General features: G+C 40.6%; 1 protein-coding gene across 1 annotated transcript in view; it reads right to left on the bottom strand.

Moving 5' to 3' along the window:
- Positions 1-16,192, bottom strand: part of LOC148373759 (inactive phospholipase C-like protein 2) — a 114,269-nt gene extending 98,077 nt beyond the window's left edge. The window contains exon 1 of the mRNA XM_088329038.1: positions 15,500-16,192. Coding sequence (XP_088185164.1) covers positions 15,500-15,760 — 261 coding nt within the window. The 5' untranslated portion in view covers positions 15,761-16,192. The remainder of the gene's footprint in view (positions 1-15,499) is intronic.
- Positions 16,193-24,241: the final 8,049 nt, after the last annotated feature.

Raw genomic sequence — 24,241 nt, 5'->3', positions numbered from 1 at the left:
CAATCCAATCGTGAACACTTTAATTTGAATAGCATTTTTCACTTTTTTAGTTGGTTGAGGTATTGGGCAATTACTATGTCAAAGTAATGGCACGAAAAACTTGGAAGCACAAAGAACCACATTGCGACAAAAAAGTATAACGTACATTAACAATTAAAGAAAATGTTGGAGTTTATTCCTGCTACCCTGACAGTTTAGTTGTGTACACGATTTGACTTCGACCCATGCAGCACAGGCAAACAGGACAAATGGCGCCATCTGTGAATTCCTGGAAACATTTGCACATGTGGCCTTATTGAAAAGATTTACATACAGTCTTCACGATCACACTACCGGTGACACAAACTCAGGCTTGGCTTTGTGCGAGTGAGGAGCTGTGATTTGCATGCATTGTGTGCTCCAAGGGTTAAACGCTGCAAGCAAAAAGGACTGCAGGCCCTAAGTGCGGAAATGATGCGACGCAGTGTGTTCTGCCGCGACAATGAAAGATTCAGTGTGAGGGAGAGGAGGAGAGCAGCTGCCTGAAAACCTCATCCGCTACACACAGGCTGTCACAGTCAGCATTTCCGACGACAAAGATTACTTTTTCGTAAAAGCAATTGAATGCAGGGAATTCAAGATGTAAGACAAGTTTGCTCGTTCAGCTTTTATGATTTAGCATGTTGATCAATATGCGGCAGATAAATATCTTTTGTCATTTCTTTTAGTATATTGTACATAGGGGGTCCATTTTCTGACTGTATACTGCGGCACCTTGATACTCTTAATATGAAAGCCTAATGTTCGTGGGCCTACTCAAAATTGATACGAACACGCCTTCCATTTGTGGTGGGCTTTAAACGCGGGATTTGAAAGTTTGGGTAGTTGTCAGGCTGTTTCCATTGAAAGACCGCGAGCGAGCGAGAGAAAGAGAGAGGAGAGAGAGAGAGAGCACATGCAATTCAAATCTACTTAACTACTGTTTATGGTTTTCTCAAGTCTGACTTATTATGTACTTATTACATATTTTCTTTATTTTCTTATTCATTCGTAATACAGTTACTTTTTCGTCTTTAAATCTTCTTCTGCTTAGAAAAAAATATATATTTTTGAGAATAGCGGATTGTTTTAATTTTGTGGATAACCCGATGCGGCCCCACTTTAACTAGACCCTACTCCAGTGGCAGAGTTTGAGATGCCTGATGTATTATCTACTAAAATTGTTGTATAGGAAACTGCTGCGACAGTACCCCAAATGGGTATATCAAAAATGTACTTGAAAAGTCAATTCATTGTGTTATTGAGCTTACGCAAAATATTTTTCTTTAGTTCTGAATTACTTTACTACAGCCCCTAAAAAAACAAAACCTTAAAAACCCCCCAAAAAATTTTGAACCCAAAGTCTCTCAAATTCTGAAACCTAGTACAGTGGAACCTCGGTTTTCAAACGCCTCTCAGTTCGAACAAATCGGAGTCCGACCAAAAATTTAGAAAAAATTCTTGCTTCGCTGTTGGGTCAAAAAAATCGGAGTTCGAACGCCGGTAATGCGTGAGTGCGTACGCTAGGGTGCGATGCTGAGCGGCGTACGGGTGTAGATCGCTCTTTTTGTGACCAACTGTTATCGCGTGCGGACGTGCTTCGTTTTGCTTTCGCTTTTAATATAGGTGTACGAAGTGTTTTAGCCCCTAATTATGCCTCTGAAGAAAGTCAGTGCAAGCACCAAAGTTGCAACAGGTGAAAAAAGAAAAGTAGTGCGTACAACTATCGTATTTAAGAAAGAAATAATAGCAAAATATGAAGGAGGTGTGCGAGCGTCTGATCTTGCTAGGGAATACCCCACCGTCCACCTGCGCCTTCTGCTGACCACCACAAAGGTAAGAAATCCTATTCCTAATTCTTTTCTTTATCCTTTTTTTTTTTTTTTTTACACGTTCATGTTAGCGTAATCTTTCGTACGGAAGGTTACGATAACGCGAACGTACGATTAGCCTGGGTTAGCTTTATGTTGACGTTAAACATTCAAGGTAAACATTCAGAGTGTTGGAACGGAGCCCAACATTCAGGGCGTTGGGACGGAGCCCCCTTTCCAATGAACCGCTCACCACTTGTTGTAGAGACCCGGGTGCTAAATGACTTGTAAACGACCTGATTTTTTTATTTTTACACGTTCATGTTAGCGTAATCTTTCGTACGGAAGATTATGATAACGCGAACGTACGATTAGCCTGGGTTAGCTTTGGTTTACGTTAAACATTCAAGGTAAACATTCAGGGTGTTGGAACGGATTAAAACGATTTACATTATTTTTAATGGGAAAATTGATTTTGGTGAACGAACAAATCGGTTTCCGAACAGGGTTCTGGAACAGATTATGGTCGAGAACTGAGGTTCCACTGTAGTCTGAATTTTTTTATGCATGTGTCTGCTTTTATTTGTTGACACCATGTAGAGCAGTTCAAACTCACTGAGGCGTAAATCTAGACAAAAATGAATTCAATTTCTCACACACGCCTTGCCTCCCATGAAATGTTCAAGCCATTAATAGATCACATCAATTTTATCCTGGCAGCAGTAAAGGTCTAGCATATACCGGCTTCCCCGTCTCGGATTTCCTCCCAGTCTTCCTTCGGGCGGAAAGCCGCCGCGCACTGTGCACGGATGCCAATGACATTTGCTGCCGTCACTTCCTGCCGTGACTCCAACTCCAATGTGACCACACGCATATACAACCTGTCCACGCTCATCCATCACACTCCTAACCATTTTTCGTCACTCTCCATGTTGATCATTGTCAGTGAGACAGCACCTTGCATTTACTTGGCTCAAGGGAGATATTGAGACAGGAAAAAATCGTCCTGTTTATACAATGAAATCTAAATTATTCAGTGATATCTACTAAAGCACAGGTGTTACACACTGTGATAAAGAGTGAGGGAATGCCAGTAATTTTTCTTGTGTCTTGTATAACCTTAATGCATTGTACAGGGTATATATATATATATATATATATATATATATATATATATTTTTTTTTTTTTTTTGCGTGGTTTTCCTCCGGGCACTCCTCCCACATTCCAAAAACATGCATGTCAGGTTAATTGTCCTTAGGTGTGAATGAGTGAGGGAGTTGTCTGTCTGTGTGCCCTGCGACTGGCTGGCAACCAATTCAAGGTGTCCCCTGCCCACTGCCCGAAGATAGCTGGAATGGGCTCCCGCACCCCCGCGACCCTATTGAGGATAAGAGGTGCATATAATGGACATGTAATAAACATGTAACAAAAGACTTAAACCAGAAAATTATGATAGCAAAGAATAGTAGGATAATATTTACAAAGTAGTATTTGGAGACTGGCCTAAGTTGTAAGTATATCATATATATGATGTATATAGTATATGATGAATTCTTATTCGTCTATGCATTGGCAATATATATTTTATTATTGAATTTATATTTTCAGTTTTAAGCTTGTTTATAATGGTCAGGAAGCTAAGGTGGCAGCTGGGGTGAGAGGAGTCCTTCGAAATTGTGTTGGGTCTGCTGCTGCAGAGTCCTCTAGACTGGGCAGATAGCAACCAATGATTTTATGGGCTGTGTTTATGACTCTCTGTAAAGTTTTTCTTTCTGCTCTCACCATACCATACTTTGATGCTGTATGCCAAGGTGGTCGCCATTGTGGCTTTGTAGATGGACACCAGCAGCTTCTGTTCCAGGCTGTCCTTCCTGAGCACTTCCAGAAATCAGAGCATGTGATTCTAAATCCCATCTTTTAGTTTTGCAGCACTTTGTTCTGTCAAGGCAAATTGTTTCATCACCGGTCGGTCACAGAACTCTGACTTTAATGTGCAGTGAATAAATGCCCTAAAAGTAAATGCCATATGTTTGGAGAGCAGTAAAAACAATATAATCTAGGTGGATTGTCAAATGGTCACATTCTTTCAATTTTTTGGCCCGGTTGGCATTTTTACAAAATTCGTGCGAAGATTAATCTGAACCTGAATACTTTGGCCAATGGGAAAATTCAGAAAAACTGTTACAAAATCCTCTTCCAATCAAACCAAAGTGGTCATTAGTTCAAGAGGGAAGATTTTAGGTTCAGAGCTGTAGGAGTGTCCGGCTGTTTATTGATTTACTTTTTTCACTCAAAGTGATTTAGGATTATTGAACACTGTTCAGGTGTGTCATTTCCCATAATTTAATATTTCATGTTAGTCTGATCCACTGGGTGGCACTGACAACCATATACAGATAAATTAAGAGAAGGTCTTGTGTTAAAGAGGACATATTAAAGGTTGTAGTGTTTAGCATCCTCAAGTAACTAAGTATAGCTCTGCCTCTGGGTGCAACAGACAACCTAACCATTTTGGCAATCTGAAATGATGGTCAATAATAATATAGTTTGCTTCAAGTCATGTTTATTTGTATAGCCCTTTATTACAAGGAGTCTCACCAAGCAGCCATTCTATAATTGATTAATGAACAGTGGTACATCATTTACCCCAAAGTATGTTATTGTTAGGAGCCTAAAGGTTGGATAGTGTGTCATTTACTTTACTGTTTCAAAAATGTGTTCTTAAAAAATAAATGCTTCTTATGACATTTTTTTTTTTTTCAAATAAGAAGGTCATATTGTTACTGTGAGTTAGAGGTAAGATCGGGCCTGAAATATCCAGCCCTACTCAACCCAATTCCGGCCCGCGGGTATAAAAGCACGAACCAGCCCGAACCCGAAATATTAACTTGATTTGATCAACCTTCATTACATTCTCATCAAGAAATCTGTCTCAAACAAAAGCAATCCCGCTAAAATTTGGTGACGTGTTTAAATTGTTTAAAAGACATTCAGCAGGTAGTAATCTTCCACAGGCTGGTCTAAAAACAAATAAACTAATAATTAATGAAATAAAGTAAATAAATAGACTAATGAAAAAAACTCTCTAACTTAACCTTTAAATCAAGTTTAAAAATACATTTGGGAAACTCTGAATTCTTGCCAGCATGGGTTCAATCTTTGTCTAAATTTTTGATAAGTAACTATCTGTGCGGCACAATGCCGCTTGCATGTTTTCCAAAAATGGTGGCGTGTTCATTATGTAATGCTGCTACAGCTGGAAACAAGAGAACACAGTATTACTAATATGTCCATGCCCAGGTTAAATTAAAATTCAGGTAAGGGTCTCATTCTCCAAGTCCCCAATCGACAAAGTGATGCATGGATCAACCCTTGTGCCAATTCCCATCACCGTCATCATCTGATATGATTGTCATGCAGTATATGTAATCAAAATCATTTGAGATAGGATTTGACTCCGGTCATGCGGAAGGGACTCCAAATGCTGAGCTTGTATTCCTGGCCTCAGAAAGCTTTGAAGTATGAGGCCAGGAACATTGTGTACTACTCACCAACATCATCACATTTTGTAACTGATTTTGCAGACAGATTCGACTTTTTCTGACAGACCTAACCCCTGGGGTTAGATTTCTGGCAGAAATTCCCCAACTACAACACAATAGAGGTAAGTCAGTTTTAACTCATTCAATGCTAGATGTTTCTCTCAAATTGAAAGAGTCAGAGCCAGACAATTTTTGCCAGTTTGATTCATCTTGAAGGCCTGCAAATAATGTAGATCTGTAGCTATATAGGCATTTGACATATACAGAGAAAGCTTCAACTTTCCTCTTTCATCAGAACAAATGTGTTTTTAGTTTAAATCATTGTTTAGTAAACAGCAGTTGAACATTGCTAAATTTCTTGAAAATACTTGCTTCCAGGAAAACTTCTGAGAAAAACGGCTTTTTTTGTGAAAGCATGCATTTCAAGCAGAACTTTCCCTTTAGTGCTTTTTTTACATTTGTGATACCTCCAAAATCTAAACAATGCTTTACATAGACACCAGGGCCCTTTCTTGCAAAATACTATTAAATTGCAAGAACACTGAATTAATGCATGAATGACTCATGAACTGAGCAAGAACTTTTCAGCGCCCAATGTTTACAGAGACATGATCACACGATTTTGGTCACCATGGCGATCGCATTGCTGCCGATGTGCACGAAAAGTAAACAGACTGTCATTTTTTCAAAAAAGATAAAAGTTGTGTTGAAACATCTTTATTCAATTTACTCACCACACTGCGCTCCTCAAAGGCTGCGTGCACGCCCTCAATCGCTGGATACAGGAAGCAAAACAAGGAAGTGAGTGCTTCCTCAATGTGTAAACAGTTATGATCAAAGCCACTCGTGCCATCTAATAGTGATTTTTCATACTAAAATAATTCCCAGAGGCCCCATAATTATTGATGAGCTGCATCAAACCCTTTATATATAGAATCGTACTTTGCCACTTGTTTCTGAAATGGAGGGCGTGCTTATGACCTGATTCACTCTGTCTGCACCAGTACTAGGCATCCAAGTATGCTCTCAACATGATGAGTGCGCATATTTAGGCTCCAGCCCATTAGATGAGGTCATGAATGTGAAGTATGAGTAGCATCCACTCCACTGCGTTGGGGAAGATACACCTCAGATGGGGAAAGACGATAACCGTGAGATCTTTATTGATCGCTCTTTTCTAATGGAGCCAGTCTGGATTGCACGCCTCTTCCATCTTGTAGGAGCTAGGGATATGTGGGAATTCCGGCTCTAACCATGAGAGCCGAGAAACGATGAAAAAAAGAGACAACTAGTTGATGCTTTTCGGACATTCAGAGGGCATTGCTGTCATCTGAGAATAAATTAGGAGTCTGTGTGCCACTATGTGCTTGTAATGGGCTGCCTCAAGCCGAACTGGAGTGGTCCTTGCAGCTGTCCGCTGTTGCCGTGACATAACAAGGCCGCATCAGAGCCCACGCCGCATCGTCTCCAAGCGACGGCAAAGTCAGACGGGCACTCCAGTGGGCCTGCGCCAACTCTCCACTCTCAGCTACGATTTGCATGGCAGGTTAACGAGTTAAGCGCTCATTTGCATCACTCCTGCCTTATGCATCTAGCAATTGATTTGACTCAATCTGCAGTAGGCTTGGGCCATATGACAAACATTTTTTATGAAAAAACATTTCTTATCATTATTTATCATGAATATTATCACATGTTTTTTCCTTCAGATTTTAAGTATAATATTTGCTCCTGGGTGAAAGTTGACAAAACCAGATGCTGCTTTAAGCAGATCTTTAATGTTAGAACAAAGACAAACTACTACACAACATTTCAGAACGATAGGGAACATTAAAAAAGGTTAAAGTTAACAAAATTAGGTATTCAAGATTGCACATAATCAGAGAAAGACCTGCAGCCAAAAACATAAGTAACCATAAATACACAAACTAATCTCAATTTACACTCAGCAATTTACATGTTAAAGCCTTTTGTGCATAAAGTCTTAAGGTGCCCGGCAATGTTAACAAAACAAATCAACAAAAGAAAGTGCTCAGTTTAAAGAAATATTACAGAAGAAAGGTTAAAGGCCAGAAAAAAATCAATCTGTCCACAGGATCAGGCTTTAATGCTGTTCTGTGACAGGTCATGATGTTCCCACCTGTACTGAATACACTATCAGAGGGGGAGCTGCTTGCATAGGTAACACTCTGCTAACTGGCCGTTTGTTGCTGCTTGGGCTCAACACTTACTGGATGGTGCTTGTTGAACGTCTGCTAGCACTCGTTTGGGGCAGAATTATTGTTTTAAACGGTGGAATAAGTCTGGCATGTGGCCTGTCTCGGATGGCACATGATGTCTGCAAAGTTTGCAGTGCACGTCGCTGCGTTTTTTTTTTTTTTTTATCAGACTTTAAGTAGCCAAAATACCTCTAAACAACTGAAGATGAGGGGGCTCTTCTGTCGATGACTCTTTCAGCATGTTCTGAGTGGGTATACTAGGTGTTATCCTTTGTCTCTTTATTGCTCGTTCGGACCGTGTTGTAGTCCTTTTGCTTTCTCTCTGTGAGCCGCTCTACCAGTATTCCTGCGAAATGATTGTCACCTTCTTTGTCAGCTAAATGTTGGTCTAGAACTTGCGTTTTCATTGTATTACTGCCCCCATTTTCACCAGGGTCCGGGTGATGTCATTACAGTTTAAATTATTGACATTTATCAAAGGCTTTTATTATTTATGTTGGTAAAAATTACATGACGATAACTATCATTATCGTTTTTAAGCCCAGGCCTAATCTGCAGTTGAACTGCAAATTTGACAGTTGATGAAAAAAGGGGCTACAACTTACGGCCCAGGGAAATTTTTCAGGGGCCCACCACACATCGTCCACAATGAGTGAATTTGAGCTGCGGATCGCCACCAACAACATCCGGAATTGGAGTATTTTTTGTCATCACAGAGTCTTGGCTTTCCCGACGCCGCATTACATCACCGGCTCGAACGAGACGAAGACTCCGGTAAAACCAGGGGTTGGAGACTACGCGCTACAATAACAGCCGAACCATTGACACACACTGCTCACTCGATATGGAGTTTCTAGCAGTATCGTGCAGACCCTTCTATGTACCGGGAGAGTTAACTGTGGTCTTTGTGTTTGCTGTTTACTTTACACCGCTAACCGTTTCACCGGATGCTAACGTTAGCATAGCGCTAAATCTCCTGCCCGCTGCTGTCAATAAACCGCAGCTTGCACACCCCAACTGAGCTTTATCGTCGACGGCGACTTTAATCGGGCATGTTTATGGACTGTACTCCCACATCCATTCAATTGTGGACTGAGTAATTCGGAAAAAACACTGGACTATGTGTAATGTAAGATCAAACATCAAACATCCCGGTTGTATCCAGCAACTGTTTGTCCTTCACCCCCCCTCATCAACCAGCCCCCCCCCCCGACAGAAACAAAAAAAGTTTTTTCCTTAGTACGCTAGTGCCATGATACACATCTAAATTGTGTCACAGAAGAGATTAACAGAACCTAAATAGTCTTACTTAAACTATCCAGAGTAGCCTAGATGGTAGGGCGCCCGCTCTGAGACTGGGAGGTTGCTGGTTCAAGCCTCGGCCGAGTCATACCAAAGACTTACAAGATTAGTACTCATTGCTTGGCGCTCGGCATTAAGGGTTGGAATTGGGGGGTTTGGTCACCTAATGCCTAAAATGGCTGCGCCCTTTTTGGCTGCGGCTGCATCGGCTCGCTACAGTTTAACTGTACGGGTCAGGTGTATCGACATTTCGTTCTGTGTGCATTGTTACAAAGAATGACAATAAAAGTTAATTCTATTCTATTCTTCTATATTCAGCCCTTAAGGTCTCCTCTACATGTTTTGTTAAAGGTATTCATAGTGTTTGACAAACAACAATTTTCCCTTGAATACCAAATAGTGGCTACACTTGAAATGCAGAGGCAGATTGTGGGATTAGCGGAAAGATCAAATGTTTTCATGGCGTATAAAAAGAGAAAGTGAAAGCCTCAGGTGTCTGCATTAAGATTCAGGTGGGTAGGACGACATGCAGGCGATAGCACAAGCAGCAGCGTGTTTTACAAGATGAGGTTTTTGCCCATACATGTTTGTTTGACAGCACTGTCATCTGACTGAAAGTATAATCTTTACAAAAAGCCAAAATGCAAAAAAAAAAACATTGGTCTTTTACACTTTCCTGGCGCGTCGAGTTAAGTGGTGACGGAAAGTAGATTTGACTTTTGATCATCTGACTTCTCCATATAAACATGAAAATGTGACGCAGTTACGTACACAAACATGGTGGAGGGGGCAAACGGCATTTTCAATTGGGAAAAATTGATATGCAATTACAGAAAATGTCATGAATATCAATATTTGCTCTTTTGTCTAGAGTCTCACCAACACTTTGAGTGGTCATTCACAAACCATCGCCTTGTGTATTACAACTTGATTTTGTTAATCCGGTTTACTACAGCTTAAGTGAAAAAGATCATTACAACAACAAAGTACTGCATGCACTTGTCTATGAATAGCAATCACTTAAGCAAGTGCACATTAGGAGAAACTCAAAGTGCTAATGAAGAAGCTCTCAGCACGCCAAGCTTTATTGGACTCAACTTTTTAGGAGTCTCAACTGCTGTGGCCAACAATACTTGACTTTTACTTAAAACAGCAACTACTACCATGACTTCTAGCTCGTTGTAGTACAGTGTTCACCTCACATACTATACTACAAAATTTGTCGACTTATTTTAGGGTTCCTTGATTCCACATTTCTAGGCCCATACTGATACCCAAGTCCATCCATCCATTCATACATTATCTGCACCTATTATCCTCATGACCTCAGAACTGTGCCGCACACGCACTAACCACTGCCCTACCGTGCTGCCCGATACCCGAGTCAAGAATACTAATCAATACCCCATACAATTCCATTCCCTCCTCAAAAATAAATGCCTTTCAATCACAAAATAACAGTTTTGTAGGAATGCATTGAAACCGTGTGCCCTTTTTAATTCTGTTTTCGGGGGCATTTTAGCTGAAGAGGGAATGACCAGGGGCGAAGGTCTCTAAGTGTCACCTTTTCACTGTTCTTGTCACAGGTGCACAACTGCAGTCATTTTTGCTCCTATATTCAGCCTAACAATGAAAACCATAATAATGAGATTTGGAGTTGGGCTTTGCCTAGCGACAGCCAATCAACTTCGAGGACAAACACACAATGTAACTGTTAACAAATTAAAACTTTTGAACTGTAGCCAGTTAGCGCTGTTGTTTTAGGATGTAAACATTAGCCAAAGTCTAACTAGTGTCAACCAAAATTGTGGATGCTGAGAGTAGTCAAAATATCAATAACTTGTATGTATCCAAGGCATTTTTTTTTCATTTAAGCGGTTTGAAAATTCCTTTATCCATCCCAGCACATCCCAAAACACCTTTTTTTTTCAACCCATAACATGTGTTAACTGAAGAATTTTTAAACAAAAAAATTAATGAACTGTAGATGAATCTTTATCATTGCTGCAAAATGTAATGGTTTTACAAGGAGAAGAATATTGTGCTATGCCTGTATCCTGTGTAGATTTCTAATGTGTTTGCTGTGCTGAGAAAATAGTTTGAGCAACTCTCTTCAAAGGGCCACAGCATGTGTTCACTACTTTTGCGTGCATTTGTAGAAACAGAGCACGTAAAACTTAATTAAGGGCTTATTTTTCTTCTTTTGGACTCGAGCTGTTGCCAACTTGCCCTTAATGATGCAACTGTCATTTTTGCAGAATTTCTCATGAATCATTTTGTCAGCGGGCTACTTCTTAGTTGATTTATTTTCAAAGTAGGATGAGATTAACTCCAAAATATTGACTAATAGATGAGAGGTAGGCAAAAATACTTCACCGTAATTTTTTTTCTCTTTTTTTTCAAATCAAACGTTTACTTTATTCCAATTTCGAAATCTTCGTTCGGTTTGGAAATTTCTGAATTTCGTTTCGTTTGGCAATTTGGATACTCGGCAGCCAATGAGAAGCCTGCATCGAATAACTTCGTACTTCCGGACTTTCCCAAGCGCTAAAAGGTCGTACATTTGCATATCATTTTCCAAATTAGACGCACACAAGAAAAATGGAATCAAGCCAAAACCTCAGCCCCAGAAGAAAGATTTGAAAGAAGCTAACAAAATTGATGACGCTACAAAACGTAAACGTACATTAAAAGCATCGTGGAAAGAGGAATTTACGTGGCTTGTAGCAGACAACGCAACGCAAACATTGCATGATTGAAGATGAGTAAATACAGGTACACACTTATGGCAGATAGAAAACAGCGAAGTCACATACATGCAATGAATGTTATATGTAGATTTATAATATACTTGATTCTAAAGTGTTGTTCTGTTATATATTCTGATTATCAATCCCTAATACTTTGCAATAATGAGTTTTTTATGATGAGTCGTCTTATTGTGTTTCAACTTGTGAAAAATGGGCTAGGCAACTTTTCAGAGTTGTCTGCCCTGGTGTCCGGTAACTTTTTGTCATGAGTTTCAGACACTGGTATAAACTGCACCTAATACATTTTCAAAGCAAAAAACATTTGGCACATACATAAGCCGCACCTGTCTATAAGCTGCACATGCACACATTGAAACATGCGATATTTACGAAGAAAGATGGTAAACAGAAAGAGTTTTAATACACGATACCTTCATCCCTTATCGTTCCAATGGCCTGCCAGTGGGCCACCGGACTTTTGATAAACAAATACTTGTCTGTACGATTCCACCAGTAACTGAGATATATCATGCCACATATCATTCTAAAACTTGGGATTCAAGACATGACGGCCATTCTAAAATATACTTTAAGAGAAACATCGCGGTAAGTCTGAAACAAGATACTCGAAAACTTTAAAGCCGTTACGTCACTGTTACGTCCCCTGGACGTCTCAACTTCTTTGAAGGTCCGCAAAAATGGCTTTGTTACATCAAGGACAATCCATAGAACCCGACCGTGTAAAATATTTACTTCAAAACACACGATAAGGCGAACAGATGAATAAAATCACCCTTAAACATTTTTGATCATTGGACGTTACTTTTTGTAACCCCTTTGTTTTACTACATTATTTCTGTTTACCAATAAACAGACTTGTGAAATTACTCCCAATATTGTAGTTAGCTCCCCCTTTCGATTGACTCCTTTTCCATGTTGAGGGTCTGTTCATGCTACTTATACACAAAATGCAGTTACATTAAACTTGCGTCTTCCTCAATACAAATATTCCACATGTCTCATTCTTACCTGTAATGCTTGGGCGCCCCTGGTGGCCATTAGGGAAAATGCATAACTTATCTGCGTCATTGCATAAGATGCAGGGTTAAAAGCTAAAAGTTGCGGCTTATAGTCCAAATTTTACAGTAATTTTTCATTTTTGAAATTTGTCCATTACAATAGGAACATTCTGCACTCTTATAGCAGCTGTTTATTATGTACTGCCTTAATCCAGGGTGGCTCTTTTCACATTAACTATGACTAACCTTGAGTTTTATTTGACCAATAAAAGAGTAGCCGGGCAGTCACATGGCAACACAGATGCTATGAGGCCCAAAGTTAATAAAGTGTCAAAAATGCATGAGATGGATGAACCCTGTCATCTGTTACTGTATTTAACGTCAACATTTTAGCCAACAAGAAATCCACTTTGAGCTTTGGAACAAGAACAGAGCTTTTTGATCTGCATTTGAAAACGGTGTGATCTGTCATATAAAGGTACAGGCCAATCACAGCACATGAATGCAAATGGCGCTTGGTCTGAGCCATTTAGATCCCTTTGAGCTCCATTTATTTACCTTAGAAAGGGTCGCAAATGCACAGAGCAAAAAATACATTTACAAGTGAGTCCGTGTTGATGAATTTGAGGATGTTAATGCAGGGGTCGGTAACATAAAGTTCGCGAACCAGCTCTTTTCATAAGTACATCTGGCTCTGAGATAAAATTCACTTTTTTTTACACATTTAGTCGAGAAGTGCTGCGCCGTGTTTCCATCACTAGCGGCTGTAGCTCTATTCTACCTTTAAGGCTGGTAGGAAGAAATGTTTATTTATGTTTTGCCAATGAGCTGCATCAGACTACACATGAAAATGTGACATGGGCCTTCTAACATTTCCGGGATATTTCTTTACAGCATGGTTTGCACAAGTTATAAATGACTTCCTTGAGGACTGAAGACGAATATTTGTAAATGTCTAAGATTTCAAAAATTCGCATGGAGGACGAATAATGATCACTCAATTTCCAAGGTTAGAACTGATCACGTCACATAGCTGAAGATAAATACATCTGTATCCTGCTTGAGTACAGAATTTAGTGACCTTGTACAAAATAACTCTGCTTGTACCTTGTTTAGAAAACCATTATATAAAAGTAAAATGAAGGTCAAAATTAAAATCAACGATCTTAAGTAAGTACGTGAGGGAGTCCAATTTTAAATGGGATCATTTTGATGTGGGACACAGGCTCTGGCATAATTTTATTTCCTATATTTTATAAAATCAGCAAACATCACACAGTGAAATAAAATGCACCAAAAATAGCTTTGCCTGGAGAGTGGGTTTGCCAGTTTTGTTGTGGTTCTCCCATATATATATATATATTGCTTAATATTGGTGGATGCACTTCGTCCATGACAAAGCTACTCCCCTGGTATATATAACTACATTTTAATATGCATATTTGTAATGTTTCTTTTGGCCTTCACAAGCAGTGTTGGGGGTAACACGTTACAAATTACTTTTCTCACTAAGGAGTACTATATTCATTATTAATGAAAATTTGTAACTCAAACATTGTTACAACTTGGTGCGTTACGTCGCTACTCATCAAAAACAGATCTTGAAGGTCATTCCAATCTGATTGGTACGCGTTTCATCTCTGTTGTGAGTCACCACTAGCGAATGGTAGACGGCATTTGGGAAGGGGGAGCGGCTTTCTCAGGAACAGCAAACCAATGGGAAATGAATGGGGCAAACGTAATCTCAGAATTTACAGTAAATGTGTTCTATTTTTTTTTTTAATCCGTAAATATTTTCTTTTTGCAATAGACCATGCCTGGGAAAAAATGGGGAAGGAGATCTTCGAGTGGTTTGAAGCACATGAACAAATTGGAAAAGGATTATCTCGGCTAAGTGTTTGTTTGTAAGCGCTCAAGATTACGCAGGACAAGAAATATGAAGGTTCACGGCTTGCACAGGTTGTTGCACATGTTTTCTTCTATTATCTTTATTATGTTGCTATTTTTGAAGGGGCTGCACAGAATCTGGAACCTTTTAACTCTCTGCCACCATCTCCTGGCCTGTGTCATCTTTTGGCCTCAGTGAGCTCTTTCCTCATGCGCGTCCAATTATGTGCAATTCTTAGAAGCACTAGAATAAAATCTTTTTGTCTTTTTGGGGGTTCGTGTTGACATTTGGATTGTACTTGAGGCAGGCCTTTTCTTATTTCCACCATTTTTGTGTTACACTATTGAATATAATTTTTTTTTTCATGTCGTCACTCTCTAGCACTTGCCCCAGGGCCAATCAACCGAATCTTTTGTGTTTTTCCCCGAACAGCTCTGCTAAAAATAAGATAAAAGCAGACAGGTGCAGTGGAAAATTAAGCTTAAGGGCTCTTTAAACTACTTAGGCATTGTTATCTCATACTTAAGAAAATATTTAACATTCAAATCTTTAGGCACACTTCAAACACCCCACCTTGAAGCAGTTTTAGGGGTTCGGCTTCAATGCGACTATATAGGTAATTTGTAAATAGATAGTTACTTTCAGGGCAAGGCACAACTTTTGGGTGTCAGTAATCTGGAGGGTAGCGTAATTATATTAAAATGTAGTAACTAGTAACGTTAACTAATAACTTTCTTCTTCTTTTTAGTAACATGCCCAACACTCCGTACAAGTATTCGAGTATCTTCTCTATACAACTGAAGTAATCAGAAGACTATAATTTAGTTGTAGCCGAACGACTGGAATCAATACTTGAGTACAATACCAGCGTTTTCAGTTTCTATTGGGCGGCGAAGGCAAGCCGCAAACGTCTAAGTGTCACCTTGAGACTTGAGACGAGCAAACCAACCTTCATGATGCCGCAAGGTGCGTTGGCGCCTCCATGGCTCCTCTCCGTGGAAGGATCCCGGCTACGAGCGTCTACCGTCGGGCTGCTTAGGACCCGGTACTGCCCGTTGCTGTACACTCCCTCGGCTCCCGAAGCTCCGCTAGCGCCGGACGACGCCTCCAAATAGGGCCGGACAGAGCCGCCGCAGCCGACACCAAGCCCCGCGGCGCCGCCGGCTTGCGAGTCCAGAAACGGATCCGCAGAAGCTTGGAGCTCCGCCATGGTTCACTCGAGCACGGTGTCACGGTTGTGTGCCATTCTTCGTTTTCATCCACCATAAAAAAAAGGAGGTTCGGATTTGGTGGGGTGCCGGCCGGGCTGGCCGGTGCCCACTTTCTCCTCCTTCGCTTCTTCCAGCGACAAGCCCGCGCAACTCAGAAGCGGTTCCTGGGGCTTCCAAACCTTCCGGTCCCAAAAAACTGCGCTACTACGTTACTTGTTCTTGTACTGAACCTGAAGCGTCTCCTTAAACGTACATTAAGAGGCGGATAGGAATTCGATTCGGGCACGCACACAACTGGAGTCCATCCGCGGGACAAATTCAAGACTGCGCGTGCACGGGCACGACGAAGGCACAGTGCCGCTCGTGCCCGACGTGCTCATTACGCCATGAAGAAATGGTTAGCTGGTTGGTAGGTTCGAAACCTTTCACCACTGGTGTCGTAGGGGGACAATTTCTTGTGGTGTTTCTTGGGCAAGTACAGCCTGAAGGCACCCGTCCCCATACCTGTCAACCTCCAGGGCTCCATGCCCTTACAAACTGTCGTATTTTCCCTTACAAAATACAAAAAAATCTTACACCATATTTTTTTTCAAACGTGTTTATTTATGTAGTTTAACATGTTATATTGTCCATGTGTTTCGTTATATCATTTTGTACATATTCTTAATAATAAAATAAAAAATACAATAAGAAAAAAAATCGAAAAATCAGGAACAATTGTTATCAGCGTAACTAAAATATCCTTTAATAACACTTTAAATTTAAATTTGTAAATAAAGATATCTTTGGAGGAAAAAAATTAGTAGGCATTTGTATTTTGTAAACCAAACCACAATATCAACCATTGGTGCTTGTATTCTACATTTGAATGAATGAATGAATGCTTTATTTCGAACATTAAAAAAACAGAACAAAAACAATAATTCAACAACAAAATAATGTTTTATTGTTTTAATAAGCTTATTATATAGAATACGATCTCTATTGTCGGAAGCGCAGCAGAATGCGCGTTCACGCGAGGGGGGGAGGATTTTGCAGCGGAGTCGATATTAGGCACTACAGCGGCAGACGCATGCGCACAGTAGCACCAAACGCTCGCTTCGTTTGCAACGAAAAAAACGATACCGCGGCAAACTCGTTTGACTTGATTGATTTGCCGTTTCGTGATAGTCGGTGTTTACCGGATGGTACCCATAATTGACAAATTTGCGTTTTTCCGTACAGATTTTCTTGTACGTCGAACACATCTTAAAAGGCATAATAAACGTACTTTGTACGGCAAAAACGTACAGGTTGACGGGTATGCAAACTCCTTCTCAGGAAGACTATATTATTGTAAATTATCAACAAATAAACAAAGATCAAATCGTTTGTGATAAATTAACATCACCATTTTTATTCACATTTAAAATGTGAACTCAAATGCGGTGAAGACTAAATGAGGCAGGGGTGCTTAAAAGAGGATGGTATGTAATAACCAAACCAGTAACAAACAAAGAAGTGGTCACAAAAAATGTCCAAACAAAATCAAACCTGACAATATCCAAACTAGAAACAAAGACCAAAGGAAATGGAGACGCAAGGAACAAAGTAACAAACCAAAACCCCAAGTGGGTCCAGAACTACTAACAAAATATTTAAACCAGAAACAGGAAACAAAAACCAAATCAGCTGTAGTGATTAGAGTGGAAACGAAAAGGACCCTGCGACGTGTGCTGTCTAAAATATCGTTTTAAAAAGTTCAGATCTATTCGGGACAGGTGTGCAGGGATCGGATATACCTGTGCCCAGTCTCAAACCCCGCTGACGCCCTCTGGTGGAGAGTGGCAAACCACATCCTCACAATTTGTGTGTCCATAACTAACATCTAATTTTTCCCCATGTTTGACACGGCTTTTGATCATTGACTTTTGTTTTTATTCTACAAAGTATTTTTGGTGTGAATAAATTAGTGTAGCTGTAGTTGTAAGGTGTATGATTACGTAGTAAGGGGAATTATAATCATTAACAGGCGAGCAATTGGCAGTGGTTGACAGGTATGTGTGTCCAAACCAATTACTGTAATAGCCATTTTAAAACGTTTTCACACTAGACTGTGATGCTCTGACACGACAGTTGTACATACTGCCACTTAATGAAAAAAAAGTGAAATAAGTTTTAAATGTACAATTTATAATCATACTTGTGGAGACATATGTAGGAACTAGAGCTAGGATCATGGGCACCCCGCCCTAACCCGACCCCAAGCTGGGTCCAGGCTTAAATTGTCTCTGTCTCTCTCTCTCTCTCTCTCTCTCTCTCTCTCTCTCTCTCTCCTCTCTCTCTCTCTCTCTCTCTCTCTCTCTCTCTCTCTCTCTCTCTCTCTCTCTCTCTTCTCCTCTCTCTCTCTCTCTCTCTCTCTCTCTCTCCTCTCTCTCTCTCTCTCTCTCCTCTCTCTCTCTCTCTCTCTCTCTCTCTCTCTCCTCTCTCTCTCTCTCTCTCTCTCTCTCTCTCTCTCTCTCTCTCTCTCTCTCTCTCTCTCTCTCTCTCTCTCTCTCTCTCTCTCTCTCCTCTCTCTCTCTCTCTCTCTCTCTCTCACCCACCTTCATGGAGGATCTGAACAGCAGACACTTGATTTTACTCAAATAATTATTTAGATGACTGCTTTTTACTTTGTTTGAGTAATATTCTTCTGAAGTAACAGTACTGTTAAATTGAGTGACACACTTTGGCGCTGAAATAGGAGCGCAGATTTAAAATCTGTTTCGTGGTGCTCTTTCCCTCCCTGAAATTTTCAGCCTGAGGTTTCCTTCTGTTCAGTAGGACCTTGAGCATAACTGTACTTGCATGACTGATGAGACTGATGGTTCTGTAGTTGGAGCATACTTGGAGGTTTTCTTTCCTTGGTGGCATAATAACTCACAATTTTGTCCATGAAGATGACCAGTGTCCTGTTTACCAGATTTTTCTTCAAATATTTGTCAATATGTCTATAGTTTTCTAGCCACCCCATTTAATACGAGTTCTGACGGGATGTTGACTTTCTGTTCTTCAGCTAGTTATTTGCTGCCTCTACTTCTCGGAGGAAAGGGAAGTTATCGCTTTCCCCTGGGCCGGAATTTTCAAGGACCGGAGAGTGCCCCTGTTTCGAGTGATCGTAGAATTTGGAGCAGCATTCTGTCCATCTATTCATCATCTCTTCCTCTTCTGTTAACTTATTCCCAGCCTCACCCCAAACCGAGCTGACTTTGTCCTGTCATGTTCATGTGAAGTCTTTTTCAATCTGGAAGGCTTTCTTTGAATTGTTCTTGTTGAGGCACTCTTCTCACTCTGAACATTAGTCTTTGATCCATTTCTGTTTTATCTTTTTTCAAGCTCTTTCTGATTTTCTTATTGGGGGCACTCTATACGCTGTTGCTCCTCCAGAGCTGTTTATTTTCTTCTTGAGTTCTTGCCTCATGTCGCACCAGTAGAGAATTTCATTTGCGACCCACGGCTTTATCTTCTTCCAGTGTTTTCCTACAATTTGTGTTCGTCAATGAAAACGTGGAGGTCAGGATTTCATCATCTTCGTCCAATGAGAGCAAAGGGGCAAACTTCCTGCCAATGAAGGCCTAGAAGCGCTCGACCACCTGTGGGTCTTTCATTCGCTCAAGGTCAAAATTGATCCGTGGGTTCCTTGACTTTCTTGAGGGAAAGCAAGTTATGACCAGGGCGTGATCGCTTCCCACGTCAGCTCCTGGATATGTGTGCGTGCTTGTTGTCTTGATTCCACTATGGAAACAATGTGGAATAATAATGTAGCCAACCTGGCTTTGGTGGATTCTATCTGGTTGGTGCCATATCCATTTTCTAGAGTTCTTTTAGTTGCCAAAAGTGTTTGCCAGGACCAAGTTGTCGTATCCAGCAAGTTTAAGAAGCAGCAAGTCACTATGTGAATAAATTACTCATACATTAGCAGGTAATTCATTTTAAATGAAAGTCTGCAACTTTGTGACATCTAGTGGTGAACTAATAGAATGTACTTAGTTTGTTAAGAGTTTTTATATGTATCTCATCTCATTAGCTGCACCGCTTATCCTCAGAAGGGTCGCTTGGGTGCTGGAGCCCATCCCAGCAATCATCGGGCAGTGGGCAGTGGACACCCTGAACTGGTTGCCAGCCAATCACAGGGCACACAGAGACAGACAACTCGCTCGTTCATTCACACCTAGGCACAATTTGGACCGGCCAATCCACCTGAAATGCATGTCTTTGGAATGTGGGAGGAAACCGGAGAGCCCGGAGGAAACCCACGCAAGCACGGGGAGAACATACAAACTCCGCACAGGAAGTCAGGTAGCTGGATTTAAACCCACACAGGAGGTTCCCAAGACCTTAGAACTGTGCCGCACACGCGCTAACCACTGCACCGCCGTGCTGCCTTTTCATATACATATATATATATATATATATATATATATATATATATAAATATGATATATAAGTAAATACTTATATAACCTTTAAAACCATTAATTAACAAAAAAAAGTGTTGTAGCAAGTGCAATTTTGTATTTTAATAGTCTTTTCAGATTTCAGTATGATACAGATGATCCAATGTATTAATTTTAAGATAAGTGAAAAATTCTTAACATTACAAGATTTGCACAAAACGAATTAAGACACTTGCATGTGAATTGTTACTTTTAATGTGATCAACGACTATAATTACACCTCAGAGAGGTCAGCGCTATCTGCCCCAAAGGCTAGATGGATTTTAAGCAGGTCAAATGTGGTTTCCCCAGGTTTTCCCGGGAGGCAGGATGTAAAAATTGTGCCGATAAGTGGCTCCATGTGCTGTAACAAGAGTCAACAGGTCCTACCGTTCTCGTACTGGAATGAGCCGCAAAGATTGACTCCCACTCACGTGGCGAACACGACGTTTGGTGACATGGACGCACAATGTTGACATCGGAATATGAATGGTATGGGCTATGGGACAGGAAAAACCCTGTCTTCCCTTGCTTTCCTAACTCATGCATTATGCAATATTATGAGAAATTATTTATCATAAATTGTGCTTTTAAAATTCATGGCACTAGCTTCTGCGTTTTAATATCACAAGATCAACCCGTAAACAAACGATATAAGTATACTTTTCTTTTTCTTGGGCATTTTTCGGGAAATGTAGCGCCATCGCTGCGGAACTAGAAATAAGATTTACATATCTTTAGTGATTGCTTAGTTAATCATGCTGAAAGGCCTTCTGATGACTCCGGAGGATTATTACAGTTGTTATCCGCACTGTGAGGCTGTTAAAGCGACACTCTGTAATATTTAAAGGTATCTTATTTTCCTCATGCTGAGTTTTTTGAGATTATCCTTGCCTGTACGCATGTTTTTAAAAAAAAGGACGTTTTAATTGTGAGTAAGGGTTAGACAAATCAATGTGACTTGACTTAACCACTAGATGTTGCTGTATTGTGTTACACAATACAGCTACACAGTGTAGCGCAACCGAAAATTTGTGCTACAAAGCATAAAAAAAACAACATAAATCTTTCACGGTTGCCCAAGGCGCCCCATTGGCTCCGTCCGTGTAGCGGCAGCTGCAGCTCGTTGACAGATTGGCTTCCTGTCTATTTAAAGCTCAGTGCTCTCACTCACCCTTTGTCAGTCCGTCTGCACCCGCAAGACGTGTGTTTCGACTCTATCCGGTATCGATCCAGTCTGTTTCGTCCTGTTTTAATATCGGTCTCCAGTGTCTGGTATTGTTCCCGTCTATCTCGTCCTGTCTGTTATCTGTCTTCAGTCTCCTATATCTGTTATAAATCCTCTCAGTCCCTTTCTGTCCGGTATCGGCTCGTGTACTGGTATCGATCTCGTTGGTCTCTGGGTTCCTGTTGTTCCACGCCAGACTGCAGTCTTTCTTCTTCCGCCTAGCGATCGCCGAATCACTGGCGTCTGTGTTCATGTGCATGACTTCCGCATTCCCGTAAAATAAAGCTTGTGTGAGAAACGTTACGCTTATAGGTTCTCCTCATGTTCCAGTTACTGACAAAACCACAGAGACTCAATGTTACCAAAAGGAACCGTTATACTAATTCACTTGCCCAACCTTGACCAGCTTTTCTAGCACACAAGCATCAGTTTTTTTGGGTCTTGGGGTAGCAATACAGCAAGATGACAGACAGTTATGTAAAAAAAAAATAATAATAATTTCTCGACGTAGGAGTATTTTTTTTGAATGCGTGTTTCCAGACAGTTCATGTATTGTTGCTTATTATTCAAATCAATGTTGTTGTTTTTTGAATGGATGAAGTTTTTTTTTAACCACTGGAAAGCTCTAAATCCGTGATGTCAAACTCAGATTGGCTCTTGGGCTGGCTCTAGACTCTTTGTCCTCAGGCAGGCAGGGTCAGTAAAATAATGTCAACCAAATGTTTAGCTTTGTTTTTTAGAACTATGCTTTAATATTTATACTACACAACCCAAAACAGCCTAACACTGCCAGGCCCATAGAAGATTAGATTCAGCTGCTTGGAATGGTCAGTGGTCGGGAGCTGCAGTAGCCAATTGAGCTGCCAGAGGGCTCGTAGAAACTCCACAAAAGCAGACCACACGAAAGCAGACGTTCATCGATTTTGTTGGTATTGTTTGGGGGTGCCTTGGCGCAAAACTTGGCTAAAGACACTTGCGGCAGCCTAGAGTACAAGTGTATAAATCGGTTCAGCTGTTACAGAGCCTACATGTCACATACAAATACACACATGCACACGCACGTGCATACACACCTACACACGAAACGTAGTTTAGAGTTTGAATTAAATCAGTTAGATATGGATTGGTCACCTACTCTTTGGATATTTTCGGGGATCTTTTCTAAACACAACACTTTTATCCACAAACAATGTGGAAAAAAGGTTTTCATGGTAATTGGTGTAGTTCACCTGGCAATCATCAAATGAGGTGAATGTCTGCAAAAATTGGCTTCGTTACATTCAGGACAATGCAGAAAATCCAGATTTATTCCCAATATGGCCATTAGCCTCTGACCTTTTGATTGACACAAGGCTCTGCCAATAGCAGGGTCTTATTCGTGGTCCACAGCCCGCGTTAGCCTATAATAGCTTGTTTGATAAACTGGAGATTGCCTAATGTAGCTCCAAATATCTTCAGCCAGTAGTAACCGATTCAAATGATGATTGACACATTGGTTAGCCAATGAATATCCCAACATAATTGTATGCCATTTTCCGGGGGTGTATTCAAATCAGAGCTAAAAATGAAAGCGCGTGAATGCAACCTGGGATCTATTTTTACGAGCGATTATTACGCAGAAGTGACCACAATCATTGATTGACTTCTGGAAAGAAAGGTCAAACATTTACACAGTTCCAGACATTTTATTGCTACACCTACCCTTAGAAAAGCGTGTAAAATACAAAGTTTAGTTTTTCAGATTGTGATTAAATTTGACAAGGTAACAGTTAAGGCTTCAAGCTATTGTCTCACCTGTTTTCAAGCAAAGATGCCCACGCCACACTCACCGCAGGCATTGGATTGCAAAAAGGAATTCAGGCAAGAATAAAAACTTTCTGTTTCTGAGTGTTCCAACTCAGATTACTCATTGTTAGCAGGACTTGCAGGGTGTATTTCAGAGTTGTAGCTTTCAAAAGAGAACAAACCCGTTCATTTTCTCCAAACAGTGCATGAGTCTGATACATGTACTTTAAGGGACACCGTAATATTTGACCACTAGATGTGACTGTACTACAAACTAAAACGAGTGCTACAAAGACTACAAACTAAAGAGACTAAAAATGTCCAGACGAAATAATATATCCCAAAGGCATCACAAACCTCCTTGCGAAAAATATTGTCTCTCCTAATATTGAATCACATGAAGCAAAGATGGTTGAAACTGCACTAGGAAAAGAATGAAACAATTTTTTATGCTTTTACTAGTTTTCCACTACTTTCAGGTCTGCATTGGTTTCCAGTGCCGGGATGTCATCCAGCTAAACAGCGTTAGCCTGGGTGGCGCCACTGCTGCTGTCGGCCTGCTCTTATCCCAGGATCTTCTCAGACTGCCGGAGTCGCTCCAGGGCTCTTCCCTTCTTGTTGGCCTCCCCGTGAGGTGAGAGGGAGGGAGGAGGGTTAAGGTGACAGGGTCACAAAGTCAATGGGTCAATCGAGGATTTATCGGCCAGTGGGATGACGAAGGGGATGAGGATCATCTTGTTTGAATGTTCTTTTGGTGGTGTCTCACTGTGAAACTTCCTGGACCTCAACAATGACATCAATCAGCACAAGGGCCTTTCTCCTCTTGGATCTCGTTCAAACTGGAGAGACCTCCAAGGTACTAAAAACATGATTTTGCTCGATTTTTGAACAGATGCAAACATAAATTATGTCAAATGTGTCTTTGGGTATTATACGTTATGGGGGTAGCTAGCGGTTGTGGTGGGTGCATCGATCCAAATATCAATATTATTTATACTAAGCAAGTACAGTGA

This window comes from Urocampus carinirostris, chromosome 1 (genome assembly GCF_059441175.1).
Source record: "Urocampus carinirostris isolate Australia breed hairy pipefish chromosome 1, RoL_Ucar_1.0, whole genome shotgun sequence".
In the NCBI taxonomy this organism is placed as follows: Eukaryota; Metazoa; Chordata; class Actinopteri; order Syngnathiformes; family Syngnathidae; genus Urocampus; species Urocampus carinirostris.
This window is presented reverse-complemented; position numbering and strand designations above follow the sequence as displayed.